Source organism: Excalfactoria chinensis, chromosome 2 (assembly GCF_039878825.1).
Source record: "Excalfactoria chinensis isolate bCotChi1 chromosome 2, bCotChi1.hap2, whole genome shotgun sequence".
In the NCBI taxonomy this organism is placed as follows: domain Eukaryota; kingdom Metazoa; phylum Chordata; class Aves; order Galliformes; family Phasianidae; genus Excalfactoria; species Excalfactoria chinensis.
In genome coordinates this window covers 129,016,366-129,043,645 of record NC_092826.1, presented here as the reverse complement: position 1 = coordinate 129,043,645, position 27,280 = coordinate 129,016,366, and the positions used below count along the sequence as shown (strand labels likewise).

The window sequence follows — 27,280 nt, the reverse complement described above, 5'->3', positions numbered from 1 at the left end:
TGCAAGTTTAAATGGAAAGGCAGATGTATTACAAATGTATTTAAATGCAAGAAGAGTGTAAAGTATTTTATAATGTTTATGATGTGTTCATGTGAAAATGTGCCAAAATTGGGCAAGGATACCTTTGAGCTGTTAAATAAATAGGAAATTCCATTGGGAGTTTTTGAAGTAAAATAACGCATTTGTACCTCCACATATGAAATTCTGAATTATTTTCACAACTTTCTTTTGGAAAAATCCAGTTAGTCTAAAAGGTGCTAAATACCGAGTCCATCAGCTACAAAATGATTGTCTCAATTATCTTTGTATTCTTGTTTCAATGTCTAATAGTTTCCAAAAGTAAAAGAGGTACCATTAGTGGAGTGTCACTTCTCCATAGTGCTCACTTTCCACTCCTAGTCTTGCTGACCAATAATCCCAAATCCCTATTCCTTAATTTCAGTTAAATATAATTGTGTTGTAGAGAAGATAGTAAGGCAGTAAAAATATCCAGGAGGCTATTTGAATGTAGCAGAGAGGAATGAGGAGGTGATGAAATCATGCTGAATTAATGTAGTTTTTCTCACTACTCCATACTTTATGATTCCAGAAGTAAAGGTGCTTGTCCAGAAAACTGTGTGTAGTGTTTTGCTGTTGGATTTTTATTTATTTTATTTTATTTTATTTTATTTTATTTTATTTTATTTTATTTTATTTTATTTTTATTTTATTTTATTTTATTTTATTTTATTTATTTTTTTTTTGAGCAATCTGACAAGGACATTATTGCCTCCATTTTCCTTTTTTTTAAAAAAAAATCCCACCTAAAGGAACCAGGTTATATCTATTCCTTCAGAAGCCAAGGGTAACATGGAAGTGTCTTTGAGTAAAATGGCACGTCATAAGGGGTTTCTACAAGGGAGAATCTCACATGACTTCAAGCTTGCATTTATGTTAATTAGGAACATATACAGGGTTGGAGGGACTTGAGAAGGAGATATTACTGTAAAGAACATATACGATCATTCTTAATGTATGTTGTGCCTATAACTGCATATTGCTATATCCTACTCACTATACTTAGCAAATCTGTCTGTCAGAAAGCTCTAATTGCTTTATGTGTGAGAACATTAAGCTGCAATAAATTTATATACACAGCTGTTCCATTACTGCAGAACAAGTTTTATCTCTTAATAAATTGATGTTTCTTTTTAGTGTCAACTCAGAGCAAAATTTACTCCCAAGAAGGTGAACCTTAACATCACATAATTAGTTCAGTGACACCACTGGTAATAGAGGGTACACACTGTACATCTCTTCAACATATTGATGGAGAAAAGTTTTGGCTTCTCTTAATTGTTTCTTGAAAGCTTAATTGTGATTAAGAGCAGCTTTAATTGGAAAAGGAAAAGAAATCATGACCTTTAAAACTCACACTGCAAATTGTGTTTCTGCATTTACAAGGAGGTGCACCTTAATGGAAAAAAAAAAAAAAAAAAAAAAAAAGAAAAAGAAAAAAGAAAAAAAAAACTAAAAGCTTTTTTTAAAATAGGGTGGGGAAAAAAAACCTTGTGGTTCTGTATGGAGTCACGTTTAGGTTAATGGAACAGAAGCTTAGACTGCCCTGGACTTCTGATTAATATTTAATTAATCTTCTGTATAAGACTCTGATTTGAATTAAACCTGGGTACTAATAAAGGAACCAATTCACCAAAGAGTTCACATAAATTTGACCTGCCATTATTAGGATTTAAATTAAAATTGCCAAAGTTTTGTTTTCTTCGCATTTTATGCCTGCTCTGCATCAAGTGCATGTAATTTACTCAAAGTGATAGAGCTGGAAAAAATGCAACCTGAATTGGGCACTAGTAATAGAGCCATAACGGCAATATAAGACATGCCATTTGGTTTATTTTAAATAAGTACCCTGAACTAATGAGTTGCATTGTTCTCTCAGAACAGGCTTTTACAATCGTTGCAAAAGAAGCAATTACCTATACACAACCATGGGAAGTATATTTGCTTATATCTAATCAGATAACCAGACTCATGTCTCTGTCCTTCATTGTCTTGGGTTCAACTGACAGGGGAATGATTGTGAATCATGAGGTTATTATTATTCTATTTGTGCCAATGTCCTGAAATGGTATTGCTTGATTAAAAAAAAAAAAAAAAAAAAAAAAAAAGATTGCTTGATCCTTATTTTTCAACCAATCATGCCTTCATATCTTCATCCTCAAAGCTAAAGTCTTTTTCCCAGTAAGAAGGCAGTCTGGCAGTCTTATCTTGTGCTGTGAAATATGAACTTTGTGTCTGGGAGAGGGATGTGGAATATCTGCTCATGTTTCCACATTGTCTTTTACTCAAAGTAGCATTCAAATGATACAAGTGAGAGCTGTTCTGAACTGCTGTGACTTCATTGGTTCTCCTTCGCATACTGTGTGACGATAGCTGGAGTACTGCCAACTGTAAAGACAGGAAGAGATTGAATGGGCTCTTGCAGAATCTTCCTTTTCATCCTCCAGATGACTATTTAGTACCCACTTCAACTTAGGAATTATGAGTTTGTACTTATTTCACTCACATTTTTTTTCTGCTGGTTCTGTTCATAATCACAGTGTATGACCACCACTATCCTGCATGCTAGACTGCCACTCACCTAATGATCATCTTTAACATGGCTCTCTCCTCAAGTCTAGATAATATCTAAATCTTACATAAATTCTCTGAATATCATTTTTAAGGTGATTTTTCTCAGACAGGTGCTGTGACTGTAGAAATTGGTGCCATCTAATTCATCTGGTCTTAAATATCTGCAGTATAGTTCTTTATGGCCAAAGTTGTCACACTTGGCTCTCCTTCCCATCAGCAGAGATTTGGGCACAGGGCAGACCATCTATTGCAAGTTTTTGCTGGGGTGAATATACCCATTTCATAACTGTCTGTGTGCTCCATTATTCAAGGATAAATCTATGCTTAAACTCTAAAATTCTTGGTTAGGAACTGGTTGTAGGCTGTCTGTGCAATGTATACTGCAGATAGGCTCCTGCTATTTGAGTAGTGCTTAATGATGCGAAATCTGGCAAAAATGATGAAAAATAAATAGCAAAAGGTCAGACAAATCAGATTGTCCTGGTCCCTCCTTCCTAAGGATATTTATCATCCTTGCCTTACCTAACCTTATATTCTTGGGTTTGGTTTTCCTAGAAAGAAAATCACACTGTGGTTCAAATGGGAAAACTGATGTGAATTGAAACTTATCTGAGTTAGCAGCATAGCAATATAAGCAACTCTCTTGAAGTCATGTCTTTCCTAGTTCATTGTGAAAATTCCCATAGATACTCATAGAGTTCTCTTTGTGGGGTAGAAGGTGTTTTCAGAGAAGGCTAGTGCTTGCAGAAATGATGTGCAATGTCTGATACCACTGCCTTCTTTGCATCACCGTGGCAGTCAATGTTAAAATGTAACCTGTTACTATATACCCCTTCAATTACAGACACAATTCTACACTTGTGTTTATTTCAAAGGTTAATCATAGATATCAGTGAAGTTTAGTGTTGATACATCATTAGTATACCAACTCATTGCATCTATGAAGATTTTTGTAATGAAAAAGCATTATAAAAAAATAATTATAATTCATAATTTTTAAGATAGAAGAAGATGATGCAGTGAGCATATTGACTTCTGTGACAGAAAAATATTTGTATATGTTATTTTAAGAAGTACAAGCATTTGATTAAAAAAACAAAGTCTTCCATATAGGCATCTCAAACACTTTGGGCTATTACATATATGTATATATAAAATTATTATTTTTGCTGCAGAAAAGTGGCTAATGCTGATAGAAACAAATGTATGATTTGCATAATATAAAATGGTCTCTGTATTAATATTTGTATTAATAGCTGCAGTTACTTGCCTGTAATATTTCATCTTGTCTTCTGGGATCATGAAAGCATTTTGTAGATATGTATCAAATTCTTCAGGTCAGCTGGGTTCACAGTTTCACAGGCTCACAGCTCTTTTGCTTCATTTTCCTCCACTGTCAAGGTATCCTTCTTGCTGGAAGTACCCCAGGGAATCTCTTAAAGAAGATGTGGAGGGTATTAGAATGTCAGGGTACAACTTAGCCTTCTGTTGTTTATATAATAATTGTACATTTTCTGAGGTTGTAGCAGTTAATTCTTTTTATAGGAGAGTAGTTGTGTATGAACTTCATGTGGACTTGTTAGATGTTTCCATGGAATATAAATAGTTGCCATCAATTGTTTAAAAAATTCCATTTTCATCTCAGTGTGGTTCTGTCATCCTAGCAATGGCTTTGCAATCTTAATCCTGGAATAGGAGAGGAAGGGAAAATATTTTAAATAAGGAGTAACAGTAGCAAACTTGGGGGATTGTTTTTCATAGACATTTGTTTACTGTGCAGATCAACTACTTAGTGCATCCTTTGACAAGTATAGTCCATTAAATGCTTTATTCATGAACTGGGATCAAGGGATTGTCTCAGTTCTAGTGTGCTGTCTGAAATAAGATAATACAAGCAATTTCTATTAAGTATTATGCTTTAGGAGATTGGGGGGAAAGGAGAAATTATTTAATCTCTTTGATCAGATTTGAACGGTAGAGAAATCTAATGCATTAATGTTTAAAATTAAAGATTTTATCAGCAATCAACTTAGCAACTAGAACTTGGGTTGCCATACTGAATAAATATACTTCTTAGTACATGCAGTGTGTTGATTTCCCTGGAGTTGCTCTCTAATTCATTGTAGAGAAGATTATAGAACTAGTAAATAACAAAAAGAAGGAACTGAGTGATACTACTGTAAGGGGACCTGTTCAAATTGGAGTGACAAACATCTTTCTGGTAGCCCAGGTATAACTCACCAGGTCATTTTAATTGCAGATTGTTTCGGAATGAATCCCTGAATTTCGTATCAATTATAGGAAACCAACTCCAAATTATTCATTGTTTTTTTTTCCCAGGACCTCTTGAAAATTCTTGATCATATCTTCAGATGCCTGTGAACTCTCATGGCTTTGTTGGATTCAGGGGGTCTAGACAGGCTCACTTTAGTTAAGACTCAACTCCAGTGCTGTATTTTAAAGCATATTTTAAAGTATTGGAACTGGCGTTGCTGTTCTTCAGTAAAAAAAATTATGTATGTAGCAATTTCCACTTCAGTGAAATTTATGAATTAGGAATTTTACATTTTAATAGCATTCAGGAAATAATTTCTGGTTTCTATACAGGGAATCATGAAGTGTGCGCACGTCAGGCACTCCAATAGCAACAGAAGGTTCTGGTTTGCAGCAGTGTGTTAGCTGCTGGGCCTCCTGCCTGAACTGTCTAAAATAGAATTACAGTACAATTTATTAAATTTATTATTAAGCTCCAGAGGAAAAAAAAGTTTTCATGATTTTATGATCTGACTGAGGATCTATATCATGTGACTAAACTGCTAAATTTTCAGATATCTGGCCTGTACAAGTTTCAACAGAAGTAATGTGTGCTATACACCCATGTTTAGCATTTTCAAAACTTTTTTTTAGCTCTTGAACTAGGTCTGAAATCTTCTTAATTAACAGTGTATGAATAAAGCAGTATCTTAGAAATCCAACTGAAACTTACAAGGATGACAAAATAAAGTGATATCGGTTTGGATATATTTTAACATGATGTCAAAACACATTGTCATCAAAGTCCCCAGAGACACCATTATGGTGTCAAAATGAAACATTATCAATCCAAGACTGTAAGAATAACAACATGAAATGATACCATTGTAACTTGTAATGTAATGTCAATAATGTGTAAAATAAATCTGATGTACTAAGTGGAATTGCTTATTATACACATTTCGTTTCTTTCCATTTACTAAAAAGTATAGCAATTATGTTTTTGGGAAAAAATGTTATAGCATTTGTGTAGCATTTGTTGATGTATTTTAAAAGCTGAGATACAAGTGAGCCATATCAAGGAGATCTTAAAAATAGAAGTTATGTTGCAATCCTTGGCTTATCACATGCAGGGCTATAAGTATCTGTATGTTTCAGAACCTAAAAGTCTTATTTATTGTCTATGAATAGAGTAGATTAGAGTAAAATAGAATAAAGTAGTATAGCATAGCATAGCACAGCATAGTGTAGAATAGATGCTGGAAAGGACTTTCTATTGAAATTGCCTGACTTTTGGGTAACAAAAAGTTAAAGCATATGACATATATAATTAAATATTTGATTACACAGGGAATTACTAGCAATATTATAGTTTACTCCATAAGGAAACCATTGAAATCTTGGTAAATTAAATAAGAACTGGCTGTTTATTGACTTTAGCCTCGTAGAAACAGCTAGGCTAGAAAAAGCCTTCAGATCATCTTGTCTAACCATCGGCCTGACATACTAAGTCCCATGCAGGCTGTCATAACCACTTCTTAAATAAGGCTGTTGTCCATTTACAAATATGTGAATTCAAACAGAGATGTTGAGTGTCTTGGCTGTGGATCACAGAGGGACAGACATTTTTATTCTAATTAATTTTTCTGCCTAAGGACTGAACGGTTAGATTATACTGCTGTGCCAGCTGACTGTCATCTTCCACAAGGCATCTTTGGCACTAGACTTTCTCAGGAGGATTCATTTTCATTTATTTTTACCCAAGTTAGTCATCTAGGGTAGGATTTGTGTACTCCAACATAGTTGACTATATCAACCCATCCAAGTCTGAGCTTGTCATTCAGACTTCATCAATGAAGAGAACTAACGAGTTCTCACGGGTGAGTAATTTCATCCGAAGACAGGTGCTATGAATTTCCCCAGGGGGTAATTTATTTCTCTGTATTTTCCTCACAAAGGGCCTTGATGTCTAGTTTAGACTTCATGCCTACCTTTTTGATGAATAAAGTTGGTTGAGAAAAATGTCGCCTTTACTTCTCCTGGTAAATAACTTAGATTTAGTATGCTTTTATCTGATGAATGGTCTATGTAAACCACCAAAATGGTGTTATAGGTAAATACTTTATTTCCTCTATAGTGAACAAATTATACATTTGACTATCTAAAATTTGTTCCTGGGTTGAGAATAAGCCACTCAAGAATAATAAAGATTAAACTTCAGTATTTCTAATCCAGTGATTCAAAACATAATAAGACCATCATCAATTACTTAGCATTCTGCACAGTAATCTGAAAATAAATAAATAGATAAATTTCCTGATGAATGGATACTTACAACATTTTCAAGAAGAAAAGAAAGTGAAATATTTTGAAAATACGTTGTATAGGATAAGCTACGTCCAAGGTGTCTGCCTGAATAACCTTTTGGGTAAAGGTAACTGCTTTCCTTGTCTGTCTTTTCCTGGAATTGATTTTTTCCTTGACAGTAACTGTCAGACCATCATTTTATGGCAACTTCTAGGTTTGAAGTTAATTAAGACTGTGTGGTAGTAATACATGATTAAAATTTATTAAATTCTTTAAAATCGTTATCTTTGCAGTAAAGTGCTGCAAAGGTTTTACCCAGGAATCAGTAGTTTTACAAGATATCATATGAAGATTATTTTTTAATCCCCATATGTAAATATTATTTAAATAAAACTCTTAAATAGTTGGGGTTTTTTTGTTTTTGTTTTTTTCGGTTGTTTTTGTTTTTTGCTATTCAGTATAAATCTAAGAGCTCAACTTCATAAAAGGCAACAGCCACATGAATTTAGGCACCAATTCAAGTTATCAATCTTAGTTTTGAACTGCATTTTTTTCTTGTTTCAGTCATATGGGAAACTGAAGGCCCAGGCACTAACACTATGCTCAGAACTGAAGTTTTATTTAGATGCTGCAGATTATTTAGTGCCAAAAATAAAACAGCGATTCCATATTTCTCTGTGTTTTATGTAGAATTTCAGATCAACTGCTGATGCTGCTAGCACAGTGAGTACTGCATTTCAGATTACTGAAACCTCATGAAATTTTGATCTAGCCCTAGGATTGCTAGGCCAGTTATTTTCGTTTGTTTGTTTGTAATGAACAACCACTCATTTTGCATTTGGAAATTAGTCAATAGTTAGAGTAATGCAAAATTGGTCAACATGTTATTTAGAGATTTCTAGTGCTATTGCCTCTCTGTCAAAGAACAGAAATAATTATGCATAACAATATTAGCTGCTGGTACAGGCTGTGGGAAGCACATGAACGTTTTGTACTTTGAGATCTTTCTAAATGTTGAGGCATTTAAAAGAGATGTCTTTCCTATAGATCACTGTTTCTCTTGCGATACATGGCTTCATACTGTAGTTCTATTCATACTGAAAAATAAAGATGTCACTTTTAGTGAGAGCAAGTGCTCACAAGAATCAAAAATATACTGCTGCATGTTGCTAGTTACAACACACCAATATCTATTTCCTAAGCTTTTATCTGTAGTTATAGATAAATAAAACAACATCAAATAGTTTTTGGATTTTAAGTGTAGCATATGACGGTGTGGTAAGGCAAGAACTGAATAAGAACTGAATACCTTTCAAGACTTTTTTTTTTTTTTTTTTTTTTTTTTCTTCACTGGAACAGAACTCAAATTCACCATTTGCAAACAGTGTGCAATGGTGCATTATTTGAGTGAAGTCGTATTGTCACTCTGTTTTGATGCATCCTTCAAATCGAATGGTACAATCAGGAACTTTGTTGGGTTTTCTTTTCCTTTCTTTTATTTTTATTTTAAGTATCTAGACTCCACCCATGAAAGGACTCAGGCTTTTGTCCACTTGATAATGTCAGATAGATCAGAAAAAAATCTGTCAAGCAGATTTTATGTTGTAAAATAAAGTGTCACCAACTTTCCTAGCTGAAGTGATCTAAGTATGGTGGTGTAAGCTGGGCTGTCCCTACGTAACAATATTCACACTGTCCAGGTGGTGCCAGCTATAGGCAGATGTTTATTTCTGCAAATAATAGCTGCTGTTCTTTAAGAACTTACTGCTTCCTGGCTGCTTGCTGCAGTCCCACTGAAGGCTTCTGCCCCTACATTTCATCTAGAGAGATCAGAGGGAGTACTCCCTAAATAGCTTGCAACCTAGCAGTGGGATTAGCTCAAGCAGAGACGAAGGCTGACGTCCCAGAGCTTGCTTGGGATTGCTCTGATGATCCCTTCTGCTGGAACAGGAATGGCCAGCTAGGTCCAAGGGAGGATTTCTTCACTGTGTTCTTTGTTAAATTTATTTGTGCAACTCTGCCAGGCAATTCTCCTTGCGCTGACACAAAACATCCTGTGATGACTGATAGTGGATGTTCATCAGACCTTACAGCACTGGAACCAGCACTGTCTGTTCCATTTAGGACAGGAAGATATTTGGAAAGTCAGAGTCTGCTTTTTTGCCAGTCTTTGTTTTTTTTGTTTTGTTTTGTTTTGTTTTGTTTTTTAATTTCAGTTAAACTCAAAAATGCAAAGTTCTCCTTTGCTTGATCAAAGTTTCAGCCTTATTTTCTTTTCTCCTTATTTATTAAATCTTCTTTTCTGCATTCATCCCTGCCATTTTGTTAACACTTTGACATGAAATTCACAGTTTGATGTCACTTTTTTGTTGTTGTTGTTATTGTTGTTTAGATTACATGTGGCATTCTCTTTTTTCTTCTGCTCTTAGTTAACTTGAAAAAAATGCAATACCTTATTTCAACAGCTGTAACAAGTTGTATGTGGTTGAAAATCACCTTGGCTTTTATCTGCAAAATCTAACAGCTCCAAAATAAGACTTAGACTGCACGACAACCCAGTGGCTGTGTATCTGTTTTCAGATGTTTATAGCAAGCTCCTAAAATCTCTACTTTTGTTTTTAGTAGAATTCCCCTGAAAAGTAAGTCTGGATTTCTGTCTCTGGTGAGCAGGCTCTGACAGGCTAATAACGAAGACTGATGGTGGCAATAAAAAGGGTCTTGGGTGCATTCTTCAGATTTCACTGGATGTAAAATGATGGCCCTGCTACAGAATGGCCACAGAGGGACTTGAAGTGAAATCTTGCCTGGAGAGTTTGAAGAGAGTATTGTACTGAAGTGACCTCTCCATCAGCTCTGGCTCTTGGCATTATTCATGGCCATCACATCTGAAGAGAGTGCTGAATTAAAAGTATTTGAGACAAACTTTTTAGCCCAGAGAATAGAGATGTATGTTTTTTACTTTTGTTGATTTACTCCCTTGAAATTTGCATAAAGTAATCAGCAAAATTTCATCCACTGAAGGAAGTGAATGCATTTGGGGGCTTGAATAATTTCTTGGTGGTGTATGGAGCTGATGTCTACCACTGTGAAAATAGACTGGAAATGACATAAAACTTCCTGAAGAGCTTATGTCACTTGCATACATGTTGACATATATCCATGGCTTTAAATCCTTGTTTGATGGAATTAATATGCTGAAACGTGTAGGTATGTGTGCAGGTAGTATGTGAGATCTTGTCTGTCACATTAAGCCAATCCCCGAATTTAGTTGCTTTTAAAAATGGCAGGATTTAAAGGATATATAGTGCTCTATATTCATTTAGCAAATATGCAGTGGCAAGAGGGAATGATTTTTATAACCTTGTGAACAGTAGAAATAAGCCAAGATTGAAAGAGATCTGGGGAAAAAAAAATAAATAATTCAGATAGGATGTATACCCTTCAGCATGCAAGAAGCTGCCCTTGTTAGAAGCTAACTTTGCATGCATAATTAATTTGAGCAGCACATTCAGTTTCTTAAAACTGGAAGAGAAATTGAATTCAGGTGTTTGGTGAACATATGGGGGATTTACTGTGAATTTATGACCTGTGGTTTGAGTGTAAAACCCCAAGATACTACCTGATAAAACTTAATGAAGCTTGTGCAGAGAAGCTATTTTTATTTGCAGTTTTGTAATTGATATATTTTCTTTTCTTTTTTCTTTTTCTTTTTGTACTTCTCTCCCACCTTTAAAAGCCACATCTTCAGTAAGTTCTTTAACACTTAAGAAAAATAAAAAGTGCTGTAGCATAAACTGTTTTGTGTCTCCTTCCATGTTACAAGTACAGCACACCATGTTATAGCTATGATCTTAACAAACTTCATCTCTTGCTCAACTGATTTTCTCTCATCAGTCACGCAAAAGCTCTGTACGATGCTGGCTGCTATTGGTCCTGTTTGTGAATCATGTCCATATGTATTAATAACAGTGAGTCTGTGGGTAATCGATTACCCAGTGTCTCGGAGAAGGACTTTATGTAGGACACTGGAAGGAAACCACCAACACTAACTTAAGCTTGAGGACTGGTATTTAGATGTCAAAATTAATAAACTATAAAACAAAATTATACGAAAAGACCAATCTGCTCTGCTGATCTGGTGGCAGGAAGTAGATGGTGCACCCTCTGTTAGTGCTTGTGCATTGTTAACCCCATTGGTGTGTGAGCACTGTCTGTGTCAGCAATGATTAACAAATCTTCTTGAGGTGAACAGATCAGCACGCTGTGCAGTGCAGTGTCATGCCAACATTACACCTGGTAAAGGGCATGCTTTCATTTTATTTTGCATCCATGGCTTTTTTCAAAACCAAGACAGTTTCTGCTTATCCATCCTTGAGGGCCATCTGAAACAGAACTCCGTCTGCTTGGTATAAGCACCATAGTGACAGGATGCTTGAGTATCATTCAATGTAGCAGAAGCTTTTCTATTAGATTATCACCATTCTGCTTTCAGTTGTGCTCAAACCATGGAGGTAGTGGCCCATTCTGTAGACTCTCAGCCAGTTCTGTGCTTTGGTAAGGATACACAGCCACAAGAGGAAAGACAGCCTTAATCCTCTGTGGAATGATAATAAACACTTTTTCTACTCCATTCTACATGTAGATCAGATAGATCCCAACTCAACTCTTGATTTTTAATATGAAGTGAATAATAAGTAATCTGTCCAAAAAGAAAGATATGTCTTTTATACAAATAGGTGATTCTTGTTTACTAGCCTGAAGTAAATAAGGAACCATCTGTGTTTTATAACCACTATCCAGAGATCTAAGCAGCCCATCAGACCTGAAAGCCCCTGACAGTTCAAATCTGTGTTAGAGGATTTCAAGGTGTAAAGAACAGTTTGTTTACTAACCTTTTGGTTATGCCAGTCATGTTACAACTGCTTGGCGATGTTGTTAAGACCCTTTTCCACGCTTTTTCAGGCCGGTAATTTTTTTTCCAGAGCTTTAGTCATCTCTGTTCAGTAGCATGTTTGTATCTACTATATCGCACTGAAAATCTGTCTTTTTTGAAAGCATTACAACTCTGTACATCAGCGCATGACATCACGCTGAGACATTGCTTAATGATCTGAGACTTTGGTGGTCATTGCTATGGCTGCTTGTTTCTGAAAATACGTGACAGCTCCTGCCTGTCTAAGCCTTGCTTGCAGTTGCATTTATAGCCTGTGCTGGTGGTTGTGTGTTTTAAAACAGTGCTCACAAAGTAGCTGCTTGTAAAATGTGCCATCTGCAGATGGAAGCCAATGGGATGCTAAGCACAGAGGTGATCCAAGGACATCTGGCCTCTTCACAACCCAAGCTACTTTCACCCTAAAAGCCTGTCCTTGGTTTTTATTTCTTTTAGGTACTTTTAATAATGAGAGCACTTTGAAATAAAAACATAGCTTATATCTGATGTTAGGAAGTACTAATTGTCTTTTGTATGTTCATAGGCATCCTGTTATTAAGTAGGCATAGGGGAGTGCTCATAGCTGGAGTACTGTTTAGGCAAACTGAAGTTACTGTTTTGTCAAAATGTTTAAAATTACCAAATGTCAAATCTTTAAGAAACTTTGGATGGACTTCAAGTTAACTTCCTTCCTTCCCACTGGCAGTCCTGAATTACTACAGGCAGTTTTGCCTTCAGATTTTCAGTTCATCTGAATGAAAAACTCAAACAAAACATGGTTCATTTAAACTTTTGAGAAGTTGCACCATACATTTACAGTCCAAAAGTCCAAAGGCAATAAAAACACTGGGAAACCTGCATCATACCAGAGTGTTTGTTGATATGACCCTGTCTTTCATGACCTCTTCACCCAACAAGTCAAAATTCATTTTGCCTTAGACTGGCTGAAGACAGAATCACAGAATCACAGAATTATCAAGGTTGGAAAAGACCTAAAAGATCATCCAGTCCAACCATCACCAATACTTCCCAGCTAAATCATATCCCTCAACACAGCATCCAAAAGTTTCTTGAACACCCCCATGGTCAGTGACTCCACCACCTCCCTGGGCAGTGCATTCCAGTGCCTGACTACCCTTTCTGAGAAGTAATGCTTCCTAATGTCCAGACTTTGCATGCTGGATAAAATTTGTTTAGATCTGTCCCAAGGGACAGTGCTAAGACTTACCTAAAGAGCTATAAATAAACAGAACATCTCAGAATCTAAAAAGGAACAAAGCTTTCACTTATCACTAAATGTCCCTACTTCTTATTATAATTATGGTTATGGCATTTCCCTCCTTTTTGAAGTGGGTGTTGCCTGGGGTTTTAATAAAATTGTGGGTGTTTCAAGTGTATCTTGAGTGGGGAAGACCTTGGAAGTTTCACTAGGAGACAGAGAGGACATCATAGCAAAAATCCTGTTTAAATGGTAAAGCTAATTGGATGAGGAGGTACATGGAAAGAATTAGGAGGCAGTATGGCAGACCAGAATGGAGATTTGCAAGCCTTCGCTGCTGAGAAGAATAGGACAGGTGAATAGTTTAACCAGGAGAATGGAGAATGTAGTTGAGAGGAAAGTGAAAATGAAAGGAAGCCAACCTGAGCTAGAGTCTAAGCCCTAAAATGGTCTATTTTTCCTTCAAGTTAACTTAGCCTCTGACTGCTTTCCTTTTCACTTTTTGTCTTCTAAATGAAAATATTTTAAACCTTTTTATATCATTACAAGGCTGCTCATTTGACCTCATTTTCTTTGTCTCAGACTTTCTGAACACACAGAAATTTGAGTAGATACTGCAGTGGTTTTGTCCTTTAATTTAGCTTTCTTTTCTGTGAAATAGTCCTTTTTTATTATTCACTTCTTTTGCAATTTTCTAAATTTGGGTCATGTCCCTTGCTTTTGTGATAAAATAGAACTATTATTCAAAGGTTTATCTTCTGTTATCAAGTCTTTTAATAACTTTGAATAACTTTGAATTTCTTAAGTCAACTTGGCCTTTTTTTTTCCCCCCCCATCATTAAAGTAAGTTGTTCTTAAATTCATCATAATTAATCATAAATCCCAGGATCCTCCTTGCCTTTTTGTTGTTCTGTGTTTCCAGCATGTAGAAGGTGTCAAATTCATGCATTCCCTTAACTGGAATAGATATCTGTTTTAGCCTTAGAGCATGAACACTATGCATTCACTTGCTATTCTTGCTTACTCTGTCATAATTCTTTTCATTAATAACAATCACAAAATGTGTAGAAGTCCACAAATCTGTAATAGCCCTTCCAGTGATCCTTTTAGGAGCTGGTACAATATGTCTGTTTCTCATCATGCACAAGTTCTCATTCACTACTTTTCTGTGTTTTCCTTCCAGTTTTACTTTGCCAGTAAATCACTACTCAAGTGTCACATTTGCATTGTGATTCCTTAGAGTTTGAAATGAATGTGACTAAAGAAGACTGATCAGCCTGAAGCTGACCATTTGCAATACTTCGATAGTAATTTCACACTAAAGTCCAATGACATTTCACCTTCAAATGTGTTTTTACACCTCAAATGCTAATAGTTAATTTTAAATGTAATTTAGTTTGCAGAAAAGATGGTCTGTTTATAATGCATTAGACCACTTGTTTATTAGACTAATAATGCCAGTTCTAAACCCAACAGGCCATTTTAAACTATTTTGTGTGTCTTACATTGGATTGCGGTGATTGCATTTTAAAAAGTGCTGTGTATAGCAGTGCATCGGGTTAAAAAACTAATGCTTATACAGAAAAGCTGGGCAGAGTTTGACTATAAAAATGAATTTACACAACATAAAACTGCAAAAAGAGATAAGCTGTTCCACAAAATTAAGATGAATGAAAGGAATAGAATTAGCAACACACCTAAAAGGAGAGGGAAATTTTGAAAGTGTCATGTCTTATTTCTATCTGTTCTAAATAAAGCTTTTTTTTATGTGTACTTTTCAAAATGTCAATCCACGTGTAGAACTGAGCTACCCATCCTTTTCTTTGTCTTTTGTTTCATAGGAAAAAAAAAAACCAAAAAATAAAAAACACCAAAATAAAACAAAACAACAACAACAACAAAAAGAAAACCTCTTTTATAAATTCTGTTTTGCTAGAACTGTGCTAATTTTTCTGTTTGGCTAACCAAGCAATGATAAGCTCTTTTTAATGGCACTGAAAAGAGTGGGAGGCAACATCTGAAACATCTATAGCCTCCAGTCTACTGCACCCACCAATCCTGACAGATGCAGAAAACAGTCACAGATGGACTCCAGAAGTGTCTCTTCTCATATGAGAGAAAACCTGGGATATAAGTTCACCGTGTTTTATTATACCTCGTGTTCACGAACAGTAATCTATGGATTTGTTTTCTGCTGCATCCCCATAGATTTCTCCTTTGAAACAATGTAATAGCTGAACATTCCTCATCAGCTCTTTTGAAATAAACAGTAAAATGCAGGGCTTAAAAAGACAATAATAAGAGATTAAAACATTTCTTCTTAGTCTTGAAATAGTATTATTTGTTTGTCAGACATCCTGTGATTCCCACATTAACATGTTTGAAATATGGTGGGGATTGTAGAGGTCAGGTGGGAGCTGCGCAGATGGAAAAATGGCAATGAGATTAATAAATATCCACTTAGCCTCATGAAATAAGCTGTTCCTGAGTGTATTTCACCACGATTTCACATAAACCTGAGCTATGGAGAAATGATTACCTGAAATAGGCATTATGGAAAAATTTATGATTTTGAAGAGCTAAAGATTCTTTTCCATTTTATGTGTACTTTTCCATAAGGTTAACTCTGGGGCTGAGCCCTCCCCAGCACTCCAGCGTCTGCATATCAAGAGCCAGCTTCTGCTCTGCCACTGAACATATTCCTACACATGGCTTTTCACTGGCCCATTGGCACTCTGATGCTTTCAGGCTGATCTGCTTGAAAGACTTGTTAAAAACAGAGCTAAGGGATGACAGGCTCTTATCGATTGAAAAGAATAATCAAATTTTGTATAGGTAGGACCTTCATACATTGTAATGATTTGATGTGAATAAAGATGTGACAGTCCTACCATTTATTGATAGGGAAGAAGAATCATTCATGTTTATTCAGTAGAAGAGATAATTAGGACTTTTCTCATAGCATTCCTCAGTGTTAAGGCTGACGGTAACACATATTACTCTTCATTTCTAGAAGGAACATATGCCATTCTGGTGGTTTTTAGAAAACTCCTTATTCATCCATTCTTACACTATCTGAAGTTCATTGAACAAACAACATAAATCATTATAAAAGTCTAAATGTCTTTATATTGAGTGCTTGGGAATTGTTTTTAAGTTTGTGCCTCTGTGCTGTAGCAGTGGTGCCTTGCAAAGAAATTGCAGTCACAGATGGCAGTTCCTAAGTATTGATCATTTTCATCCTCCTTCTTTCAGCAACAGATCAACTCCTAACAATCATGACCGGATACAGCGCCTGAGACAAGAATTTCAGCAAGCAAAACAGGATGAGGACGTGGAAGACAGGAGACGTACTTACAGCTTTGAGCAGCCATGGGTAAGTCCACATACATTCTGACCAGTCTTGAAACTTGAACCAACCTCCACTCTTCCTGCCCTGGCCAGGAGCAAGGCAGGACCAAGCCAGGGTTGTCTGCCTCCAGCCCTCTGCTTATTCTACTGGCCACATTTCTGTTACATTGATGTTTGTTTCATTTTTAAACTTCTTCAATAATCTGTTCTCTGTATGTGTAGCATAATTTCCTCTGTGTTTAGACTCTAGACTCTGAGTTACTACTTGGATTTTTTTTGCCCTGAAGCCAATATCAATTATTCTGAAATTTAACAAGAAAATAAAAATGAAACACACAGTAATGATAAATAATTTAAAGAGATCATGTAACCTTGTACATTGTATTTGCTCTGAAGCAACATCTTCATGAATACTTCTTTTCCTCTTTTAAGAGGAAGAAGTATGTATTTTTACAGTGAAAAAGAAGAGATACGCATTATGCTATGTTTCATAATAGTGTCCCTTTGCCACTGATATTAGCGAAGATAGTTCTATCTTGAGATACATGTCCTAACCGATCATTTAAATCCTATTCAATGTGATCTAGCAAAGTGATATAATTATGTAAATTCATGTGCTTATCTTGTTTTACATAATTTAAATGAATCACGGATGCCTTTTAATTAATAAATACTTTATTGTATGAATTTGTTTAAAAAAATCCACAATAATAACAGTGAACCATTCACTCACATTCTCAGTGAGCAAAGGTTGTATCATAACAGCAGTAGAATTTCCCACATCTCCAAAAGGAGTGTTGGTGATGTGTTATAGCTACTTAGCATTCCCATGCACATGAGACAGAGGTGGAAACATCACAAGTATATAATCTGTTTGCCTTTGTGGTGGATACTGGAGGTGTTGCTTTTTTTTTAACCTCTGTTCTGTCTGTTCTGTCTTTGTGTCCTTGTACCTCTTAAGCTCACCAGTTGGAAACTGGTGTTTTTAACATACAGCAGGGAGAGGAACAAAGGCGAATGTGTCCCTAAATGACCTCACATGCTGTATAAGGATATAGGCTTCTTGTTTCTCATACTAGAAAACCTCTAGTACTCTCTGAAATAGAATAAATAAAATAAACATTTTCTTTAAAACCAGATGTTTTAGATTGAATGTGAATATGATATGATGGCTCATCTCAGTTGTAACATAGCAGTTTTTGGAAGAAAGGGGCTGGGTGTAGGAAGTTCTTTCCATTTTATATTTCTACTGCAGTTCAGTTTCCAAATGAGAGACTTGAGCTGTATTCTTGGGAAAACTGTCTATGAGAAAAACTTGCACTCTTGGAGACTTGGGAACTTAACTACTGAAGGTCATGGGCCAAATTGTTGTATATCTAAATGCCATAGCAACTTTGGACAGACAACTTGGCTTTTATTATAGTTTCTTGCAATGAGCGAGTTGGGAATTATTTGGATGACAGGCTGATTACCTTAGGAATGGAATAATTTCCTAAATTGTGGGTCAGAACATTGACCTTTCCTTTTCTCTTATTCAAACAAATGGGATCTTTCTGTTTACTCCCCTTCTACAGATCATGCAAATGAGCTCAAAGTGACTAATTCAGCTTAATGTATTAATATTAATTCTGAACCTTGTTGTTGCTTTTCTAGGAGCTGATGTTGTTAAGTACTTAAGTGACCAAATATTTTATTTTATATACATACTTAAAAAAAAATAAAAAATTAAAAATTAAAAAAAAAAATTGGCCCAGCATATTTTTGAATTATATTATTTTTCCATCATGTACTCCAGGATTTCAAGATCATAATGCTTGGAAAGGATAAAGCAGTGATCTCATCCATTTCAACAGTTCACAGTCATTTCAGCGTTAAGGAACCATAACCCTCTCTCTTAAGGAGAGTCTATTACTTTAACATATTAGTCTAAGATGACAGACTTCGTTAAGACACTCCCTCAAAACAGATCCAGATGTATTATTAAGCGCCACTGACACAAAACAATGCAAAAGCAGTTCATGATATATATGTAGGAAAGTACTTATGCATTTATCAGCCTCCCTTCAGTTTTCTCCATCTGCAAGCTGTTGGTTATAAACCATAGCATTGAGACACACACCTGTACATGGGCCATTGTTGAAAAGTATGCTTTCACCTGGGGAGAAGGCTTGCGCAGCCTACACATACAAAGGGCTTTACATCCAGAGGTGCCTCTGAGCTGCATGACAGCAGCCAGCTCTGACCTGATTTGGACAGAAAGAGAGGAGAAAAAAACAACAATCTTTCACCCACTGAGAAGTGTGTGCTATGAGGTGATAAGTAGTTTGTATTTCTCATTAACAAGATGATGGGAGGACTGAGGATAGGGAACAGAGTGCTGATGTGATGTGGGACTATTGGTTACTTTAAGGAAGTGTAAATGAACATAAAGTTTGCAGTGTAAGTAATGGGTGCTGACGGAAATCTGGCAGCTTTAAGGATATTCAGAGGAGCTCAATAGCTCAGGAACCTGCTAATATATTATCAAAATGATCCTGTGAACGTCACCAACTCCAATCCATCCTGGGCTATTAATGGCTTGTGACACAGCAGCCCAGTTACCTGTGACAAATACATAGTCTGGAGGCAGATCTCTGTACCACAAAGCATTACATCAAGCTGGCCCCGAGCAGTGCTGCTGGCAGAGACCAGTGTCCAGCCCCAGCCACTGCTGGCTGTTGCCATCAGGTGAAGGCTGTTTATCTGTAGATGAGCAATGTGGCAGAACTGGACTTTTGGCCTGCTGTATTTGCCCTGCCTGTAAACAAAACACTTGACTGCCTACAAGTACTTGTACAGCATCAGGCAGCTGAACTGACACAAAAAGTGATAGTGCTGGAATGAGAGGACACGTCTGTTGATGGTGTGGTGTTTCTGCTCAAGGCCATCTGAATGACATGCTGTTAAAGTTTAATAACTGACTAACTGCAACAGCACTGAGGCATCTCTGGAACCCAGCAGTTCTGCAGTTGAGACAACGCTCAAAGCTTGATGGAAAAGCTTTTTGTTTATTTTAAGAGAACTTTCTCAGGCTTCTCTATTTTCTTTTTTCCTCTTACATGCTTTTTTTTTTTTTTTGTGTGTGTGTGTGTGTGTATCAAAAATGATACAAGAAGGCATACAAGGGCAAGGCTTTAAGTCTGATGTTACACAAGGAAAAAAAATGGAAAACAAAATCAAGTATGATTAATACATTTTAATCCTGCTGGTGTAAGTTGCAGTCAGGTTGGCAGAAATGTGTACCTGGACATACAGAACTACACGGAGTCACAGTATGGCTGCTGATTTTACAGCTCTCGCAGTTGCTATGACAAATTGTTATACCATTGCTGGATTCTTTTGGAGTTGATTTTTCAATTCAGGACTAGCACTGAGTCTCTGTGGTTTTTGTTTTTTTTTTTAGTTTTTGTTTGTGTTGTTTTGGTTTGTTTGCTTGTTTTCCTGGGTTGTACTGGGTTTGCTGAGGTTTGTCGTTGCTTGCATCAGTTCTGGTGATAGGGGAGTTTGATTTGTGTTGTTCCAAATGTTTTATTTTTGTGTAGCCACATTTTAATTAATGATTTCCAAAAAGACGTCACTGTAGCACTAAATGTCATGGGAGTGAACACACCAATTACAAAAAACATACATAAACCATATTCAATTAGTTGAAAACACTACAAGTGCTTGCCAGTCCTGCCTGTAGAAATGCACTATGAGAAAAACAAAAAGACTCTGGAGAGACAAACGTTGGTGTTCTAGTTCTTCATCTTCAATACAAAATTCATTGCTAGAAATAGAGAGTGACAACTTCCATTCACAAATACATTCTTCCGCAGTCATCTCAAATCTACTAGGATAGTAGGAGAAAATTGGTAGCAAGAGAGCAGCTGAACAAACTCCACTTTATATATTTAGGAGTCAAATAAAAAGATATTTTTATTCTAAAGATAACAGCTAACTGAGTCAAATAAACATAAAACCTTACTTGTTGGAGTATAGCTTTGATTATAGATTACAGGTTTGGGGAAAGAAAATAATTACATGAATTTCATAGAGAAAATACACCAGCAGTCTTAATAACACAGAAATCTAAAGACTATGCTGGGGAAATCTCAGGACCATGCTTGGTTTTTCGGTTTGTTGGTGTATATAATTTGTGGCTAAGACAGATATAGAGAAAAAAAAAAAAAAAAAAGTTTGTTTGTTTTGTTGCTGTTTATTTTAATCTGCTTATGGTACTTGTTTCTTATCCCTGCATACATGTATTTAACCAATTCACAGCCTTAATGATTTCCAATTAATATAAAATTACTTTAGAAAAACAAAAGCTTAGTTTTTATCCCTGTAACTTCCACTTATCCTACTTGGAAAAACAAATAACAGACTAAATTTAAATGAGTATTGCAAGGTTTATACCAGGCTGTATATACTGAAGAAGAATCACTCAACACATTGGTGAGAAAGAAAAACAGTATATTATCTCTTTTTACTATCAAACCATTTCAAGAATTTCTGTCAGGAAATGTTATTAAGATATTTGGTGATATCCAGTAAAACATTACTGTGGACAAAGGCTCAGAGTTAAGCTGCAGTTTCCCCTATTCCGGTCTCTTTCAGAAAAGAAACCAAACTTATGCAGGGCATTGTCTATGCAGTTAGTTTCTCCCCAGCTGTGTAATTTATACCCGTGCTTTGTCAAAGCTGGGAAGATTTCATGAAATACCATGTGCCTTTTGCCCAGCTTTACATTTTGGCTCAAAAATTTTGTTGTCTATTTTAAATGATTTTTTTTCCCCACTAGTTTCAATCAATTATTTTATGTGAAACATAAAAATGAGGATAGAAAATGTGAAAAAAAAAAAAAAAAGAAATAATTTCATTTTGTAAACAAACATATTTTATAGCTCACGGGCATGCAGTGCATGTAAATAACCCAGGCAGAATGTCAAGGCTGTCTGGGTGCTTTGTTTCTACCATATTGAAGATTTTCGTTCTGCTGCTGCTTTTGTTGAACAGAATGGAAATCTCAGTCTCATACCATGGCATGCAGCTTCCTACATATACACCAAAGAAAGATGCACAAAGGGAAGCGATTTTCTTATTGTATGGCACTTGAATTAATACACACCTGTTGGCCATTTTTAAAAGAGATATTGCTGTACTTTCTGTTCACCATAGCAACATAAACAAAAAGATGGAAATAAAAATACTTTTCCAGGATAGCCATCATAACCATGGAATGTTTTTTATCATTCTAAACTTTGATGTACAATTGCTGGATTTTCTGTCATCTGTGCCAAGCACACATTCGTAAAGCAGGCAAGATCATTTCATCTCATCTAACTAGAGCTGAACTGTTAGAACCTAAGGTATTTGGGGGGCCTCATGTTTATAGACTTTACAGGTGAATTTTAAATTCCTTAGTTAAAAACAAAGCTTAATCTGGAAAAAAATAGCAAATGTATTTCAATATTAGACAGTGCCTTATTTATTTATTTATTAAATAGGAAAATACAAAAGGCAGTATTCATCTCTGAATTAACTACATTTTTATCAACATAAGTAAGTTCTATGAGTTCCAGTAAGCATTTCTCCAACTTTCACTCTGTGACAGCAGTCCATGAAATAGAAGCCATCTAAACTGGTAGATCTTGTGTCACCTAGACTAGTGGATCTGCCATAGAACGTAGTCTCCTGGATTGGCCCTATGGTCTCCTTTCTGTAACTCTGATCCATGCCTGTTCCAGGGGCAGGTGCATTTCTCTGGGCAGAAATCCTACCCTGTGGGTAGAAAAACTGCATGGGCAGCCTCAAGTTTATCTAGAAAAGGGAGAAGCAACCTTTAGTCCTCAAATATGCCATCCTTTACTGCTGAGAAAAGTCAGTGCTACATGACCCATGGCTATGTTCCGTTCGAAATGCAAAAAGTATTATTTGGATAAAAAAGAGAAATCTGTAGAAACATCTACCTTCACAGTCCTAGTTCTAAATTCTCGCCTATTTGATAAGAGTGCTGTCTAATTTCATGTATCTCAAAACACAGTTTTACAAGCTAAGCACTGTTTAACAATGTTGAATGCAATAACTATCATTGCCACTTAAACGTATTGTGGTAGACATGAACATACATTTATTTGTATAATGTAGCCTTGGTTGTTATTGTGGCCTTGACCGCATCCTGATTTAAAAGGTCAATGCTTGTACATCTCATTGCAAACAAGGCTTGAGTTCTTATCAATCTGTTTTGTGAAGACAGAGCTGCTGCCAGGTTTGTTGGATGATTTCAGGTTATTATAATTGTACTTAGCCTTGTGCTACCCGGTTCTTGTCTCTGGTAAAAGTATCGTGTTGACTTCCTTATGCATGTATTTTGTTGCTATTGAAAGATCTGTAAACAGCTTGACTTATTTTTAATAACCTTATATTTTGCTGACATAAATGAGGTATGCATGTTATTTTCTATACTGTAACACTGGACACTGTTTACATATATATTTTTAAAACATACTAATTAGATTTTAAGATTACATAAGTACTTTCAGTTCACATGCTTTAACTGAAAGCATATTGAAAGATAAATCACCACACAGGGAGTTGCATTTTTCTAAATAAGTTAAGGGTCCAAAAAGAGTATGTTAAGTCTTTATATCATCTTAACCATAATTAAGGGTATTCACTATGGTATCACTGAGGTTTTTAATGAAGAGATTTTAAAGAAATTACTTTTCTTTGATAAGATGTTGAATGTAGTTGTCCATGTGTATATATGCTATGTTATGGAACATGTGATTACGTACAGAAGGAGTGTTTATATGCAGTGTGCTGCAGCTGTTGACAACATCTAGACAGGACTCTCAATAAGTAGCCTACTTTTCATGTTAAGTATTGCAAAGCCACTTTAACAGGGCACACAGATACTTGTACATTCAGAAAAGCAGGTAATTGATTTTAGACTCTTGCATTTAGACCCATCAAGTCATAAAACTTGTCCATTAGGTGACATTATTTGTCAGCAGCTGCGAGTACACACTTGACTCCTCAGAGCCAGTAAATCTAGACAGGTGCTACAGAGGAAGGCAGGTGGCAGCTCCTGTTTCTGTCAAACCATCAGTTCCTGTGTGCATTAAAACAAAATCTCCCTGAATCTAAGTTTGGATCTTAGTCCATTCACAGTCTAATAGTTCTTTCAAAGCCTTTGTTTCCTCAGCAGAAGCTTTTCTGGCGACCTTAGCTCTTAGCACGTGTGTGCACACTAATGTCTGTGGGTACCTGCATTCATACTCTCCAGATTATGCATCCTAGTGTCTTCTTAACACTTGCTGAATCAAGTAGCAGTTCAATTCTAGCTCCACCTGTTTTATAATTTAACCATTCCCTGTACTGTAAAATTATTTTATTCTATATTTACAGTGAACTGAAACAAATAAAAATGTTTTCAGATAAAGAAGCAATTCCAATTTCATCTTGCTTGTGGTAACTATTTTGTCACAACTGAGATAGCTGCAGTTTTCCAGCTGTATTCAGTCTTCCAACATTTTAAAGAGGGAACTGCATAATGATAAGATTGGTTCTAAAATCTTAGTTTAAATGCTTCTATTCCTTATGGAGGAGTTGAGATGGGAACTAAAAAGTTTCCCTGTGGTTCTCTGTAAGCTGGTTATAACCACACTGTAAAGAATTCAGAAATAAATCTGGTAATTTTCAGGTAATCACTTGCTTCCATAAGCCAAGCCCTTCAATAATATACCAAATGTCAGAAGATTCTTAATAAAGTCAAAAAGTTAGAAATGTTGACATATGCAATAACTGAAACGTTGCTCCATATGGGTTTCCCTTATTTAATATAGTAGGAAACCTCCATGGGAGTTGTTGGTTTGAACATACATATGTACAACGTATTCATCTCAGAATATTTCCCACAGGGCTGACACAATTCTGTTTTCTGAACTTGTTGCCTCATTGTACCATTCCTAAAGCATTTTTCATTAGAAGTACTGCTTTGCTGAGGCTTTTCTTGAGTAAATCTATTCTGAAGTATACATCAGTGGTGTATCAAGGATCCTCAAAAGTAAGTTACTCATAGTTTATGCCTTCACATTCTGATACACAATAATCTTCATCTAATGGGAAAAGCAGCTGTTCCCTAAATTGTACTTCTGAGCTGTGGCTGATGCTCTGTCTGAAGTGTGTTGTTATGGGAGATGAAGTTTCTAAAAGTTGCACACTTGTTTCGGATTTGTTGTGCTTCTGGCTACCTGAAAGTACTTGACACCATAGGAAGACAAAGAAGTTTATGTCACAAATGACAACGTTCTGGTTTCTAAAACTTATCTTCAGTGTAAGGAGAATTTGAAAAGCCTTTTATCCTTCAGATATTTGCCAGCCATTATGATATATTTCTTCTGTTGAAATTATAATAGCAAAAATAAAAAATAGAACCAACTCAAATCAAAAGAGATGTTCATTCTGAAGGAACACGCAAACCAGAAAGCAAAGAAGGGCTTTAACAGAAGCAGGTCTAAGACAAGTGGTTGTGCTCCCTGACCAGCCATTAGCAGAATGCTTTTACTTTTGTGGCACCCTACTTTGCAACTTGAAATCACTAAATATGAATAACATAATAAGAGAAAATGAAAAGTGAAATCTTTACAAAGGTAAACTTTTTTTGTAACCTGAAGTTTAAATTCAGCCATTCTGCCAGGTCTTCTCCAGTAATTCTATGTATTCCCAGAAAGGTCATCCATTTTCATATGCTACTGGCATTGGCCCCAAAGTTTCAAATTGTCCCTGTATTAAGATGTTATCTAAATCCTTCTCTGAGGCACAGGATTCCCCATGTCCCACAAGAGACTTGCTGAATGTGTCTTCTTGTTACTATCAAACTAGAAAATGTTTCCTTGTCTCCAAAGAACAAGTGGTATGGATCTGGGCCAACAGCAAAATAAGATGGCACTGCTAATGGAGAGCACATGATAATTGAGAATGTTGCTTCCTCCTCCTTCAGATCCTTAGTGGAGTATGAAAGTTAGCATTAGAATGGCTAGGTTACATCCTGCTTTCACTTAAATGTCAGTGTTTCTACAAAAGCACAACCCATTTTGCACCAGTATTTTTCGCATGTATCTCATAAATGTTAAGTCACGAACTGAGTCCATAGCACAGGACACAGTATAATGTGTCTGAGTTTAATGCAATTCTTATGAAAGAGCTTCTTGAACTGCGTGTTGTTACAAATATGACTGTATGTACAACAGCAATTTAAATGATAGCTCTTTTGTGGGTATTTTTCTGCTTTGTTTAAGACATTTTTGTTTTAATTTTGTAGCCAAGCTCCAAGACGTACTCACAGAGTGGCAGACACTCGGTATCGGTAGAGGTTCAAATGCAACGGCAGCGACAAGAAGAAAGAGAGAGTTTCCAGCAAGCTCAGCGCCAGTACAGCTCATTACCCAGGTAAGGCAACTGGCTGAAGCTGCTCTGTGCATGAGCCTGGAACACATTTTGTTTGTGAAAAGAAACTGTTGTGCTTAGTGCAGACACTTTTGTTTAGCATTGATATAAGGTGGAATGTATTCAGTATGGAAGAGTGAAGTAAGAAACATGGTAACTATTTGTTTTAATAGAATTACTTCAGAGTTTATTTCAGTGAGATAAACATAACAACTTTCAGTATAAAATTTTCCAGTTATTTTTGTAAGAAGGTGGGAAAACAGGAAGTAGTTCTTGTGTTTTCCTAGAAAGAATATTGGTTTGTTATTTTGATAATTTTTGTTATTTCCTTTCCTTCCTATCAATATCTTATTTCTGAAGTAATTACATGCATAAAAGCCATGTTCTTTCTGTGTTGCTGGTTCCAGCAATAGACCGAGTGGGAAAATATGAGTGCTAGTGTTGTTTTTAAGCTGGGGGTGTGGGGAGGGTACTGTCAGTTTGGAAGCTGATTCTTTAAATTTGCTTTCCCTGTTCTGCTCAGTCACTAGCAACATTTAAAAACTAGAATTGAGTTGCAATGCAGTTGTAGTGCTAGGAATTCATAATTGTAAGGAGAACATAAATCTACAGGAAATTTGGAAAGTTATTCTTTGGGCTATAGAAACGTTTGTTTTGAAATGAGTGAGAATTTCACTACATTTTTCAGCATAAGAAGTGACAAGCAAACTTGTAAGAATGCATTTACTAAGAAATTAATGTCTGAAATGTTTAATTTAATTTAATAATTGCATTTGGGCACTGTAGATTTCTGAACTGTGCTTAGAGCAGACAGAATTTTAGGATTTTGGGCTAAAGTTGAATGCTATGAAGACCACGGTTCTCCTATAACAAGCTGAGACACTTAGCTTTACAAACTCTAATTCAATGACCAATTTGTAAAGAAATCCAGGTTAATGTTGCAACTATGGCCTTGTAATTAATGTCTGTGTACTGCCTTCATTCTGGAGCTTTGCTGCTTTTCATCTTGCGGAGTCTCTAGGAGCCTCTTTTTTTTTTCTTTCTTTGTACATTTATTTCATCACTGCTGAAGGCACTTCAGTCAATTTTAAAGAATCTTCCCAGAAAGACAATGAAAG

At 35.9% G+C, this 27,280-nt stretch overlaps 1 protein-coding gene across 1 annotated transcript in view; it reads left to right on the top strand.

The window, feature by feature from the left end:
• PARD3 (par-3 family cell polarity regulator) overlaps positions 1–27,280 on the top strand; it is a 411,266-nt gene that overhangs the window by 380,295 nt on the left and 3,691 nt on the right. The window contains exons 22-23 of the mRNA XM_072328130.1: positions 16,596–16,716; positions 26,038–26,165. Of these exons, the coding sequence (XP_072184231.1) occupies positions 16,596–16,716; positions 26,038–26,165 (249 nt within the window). The remainder of the gene's footprint in view (positions 1–16,595; positions 16,717–26,037; positions 26,166–27,280) is intronic.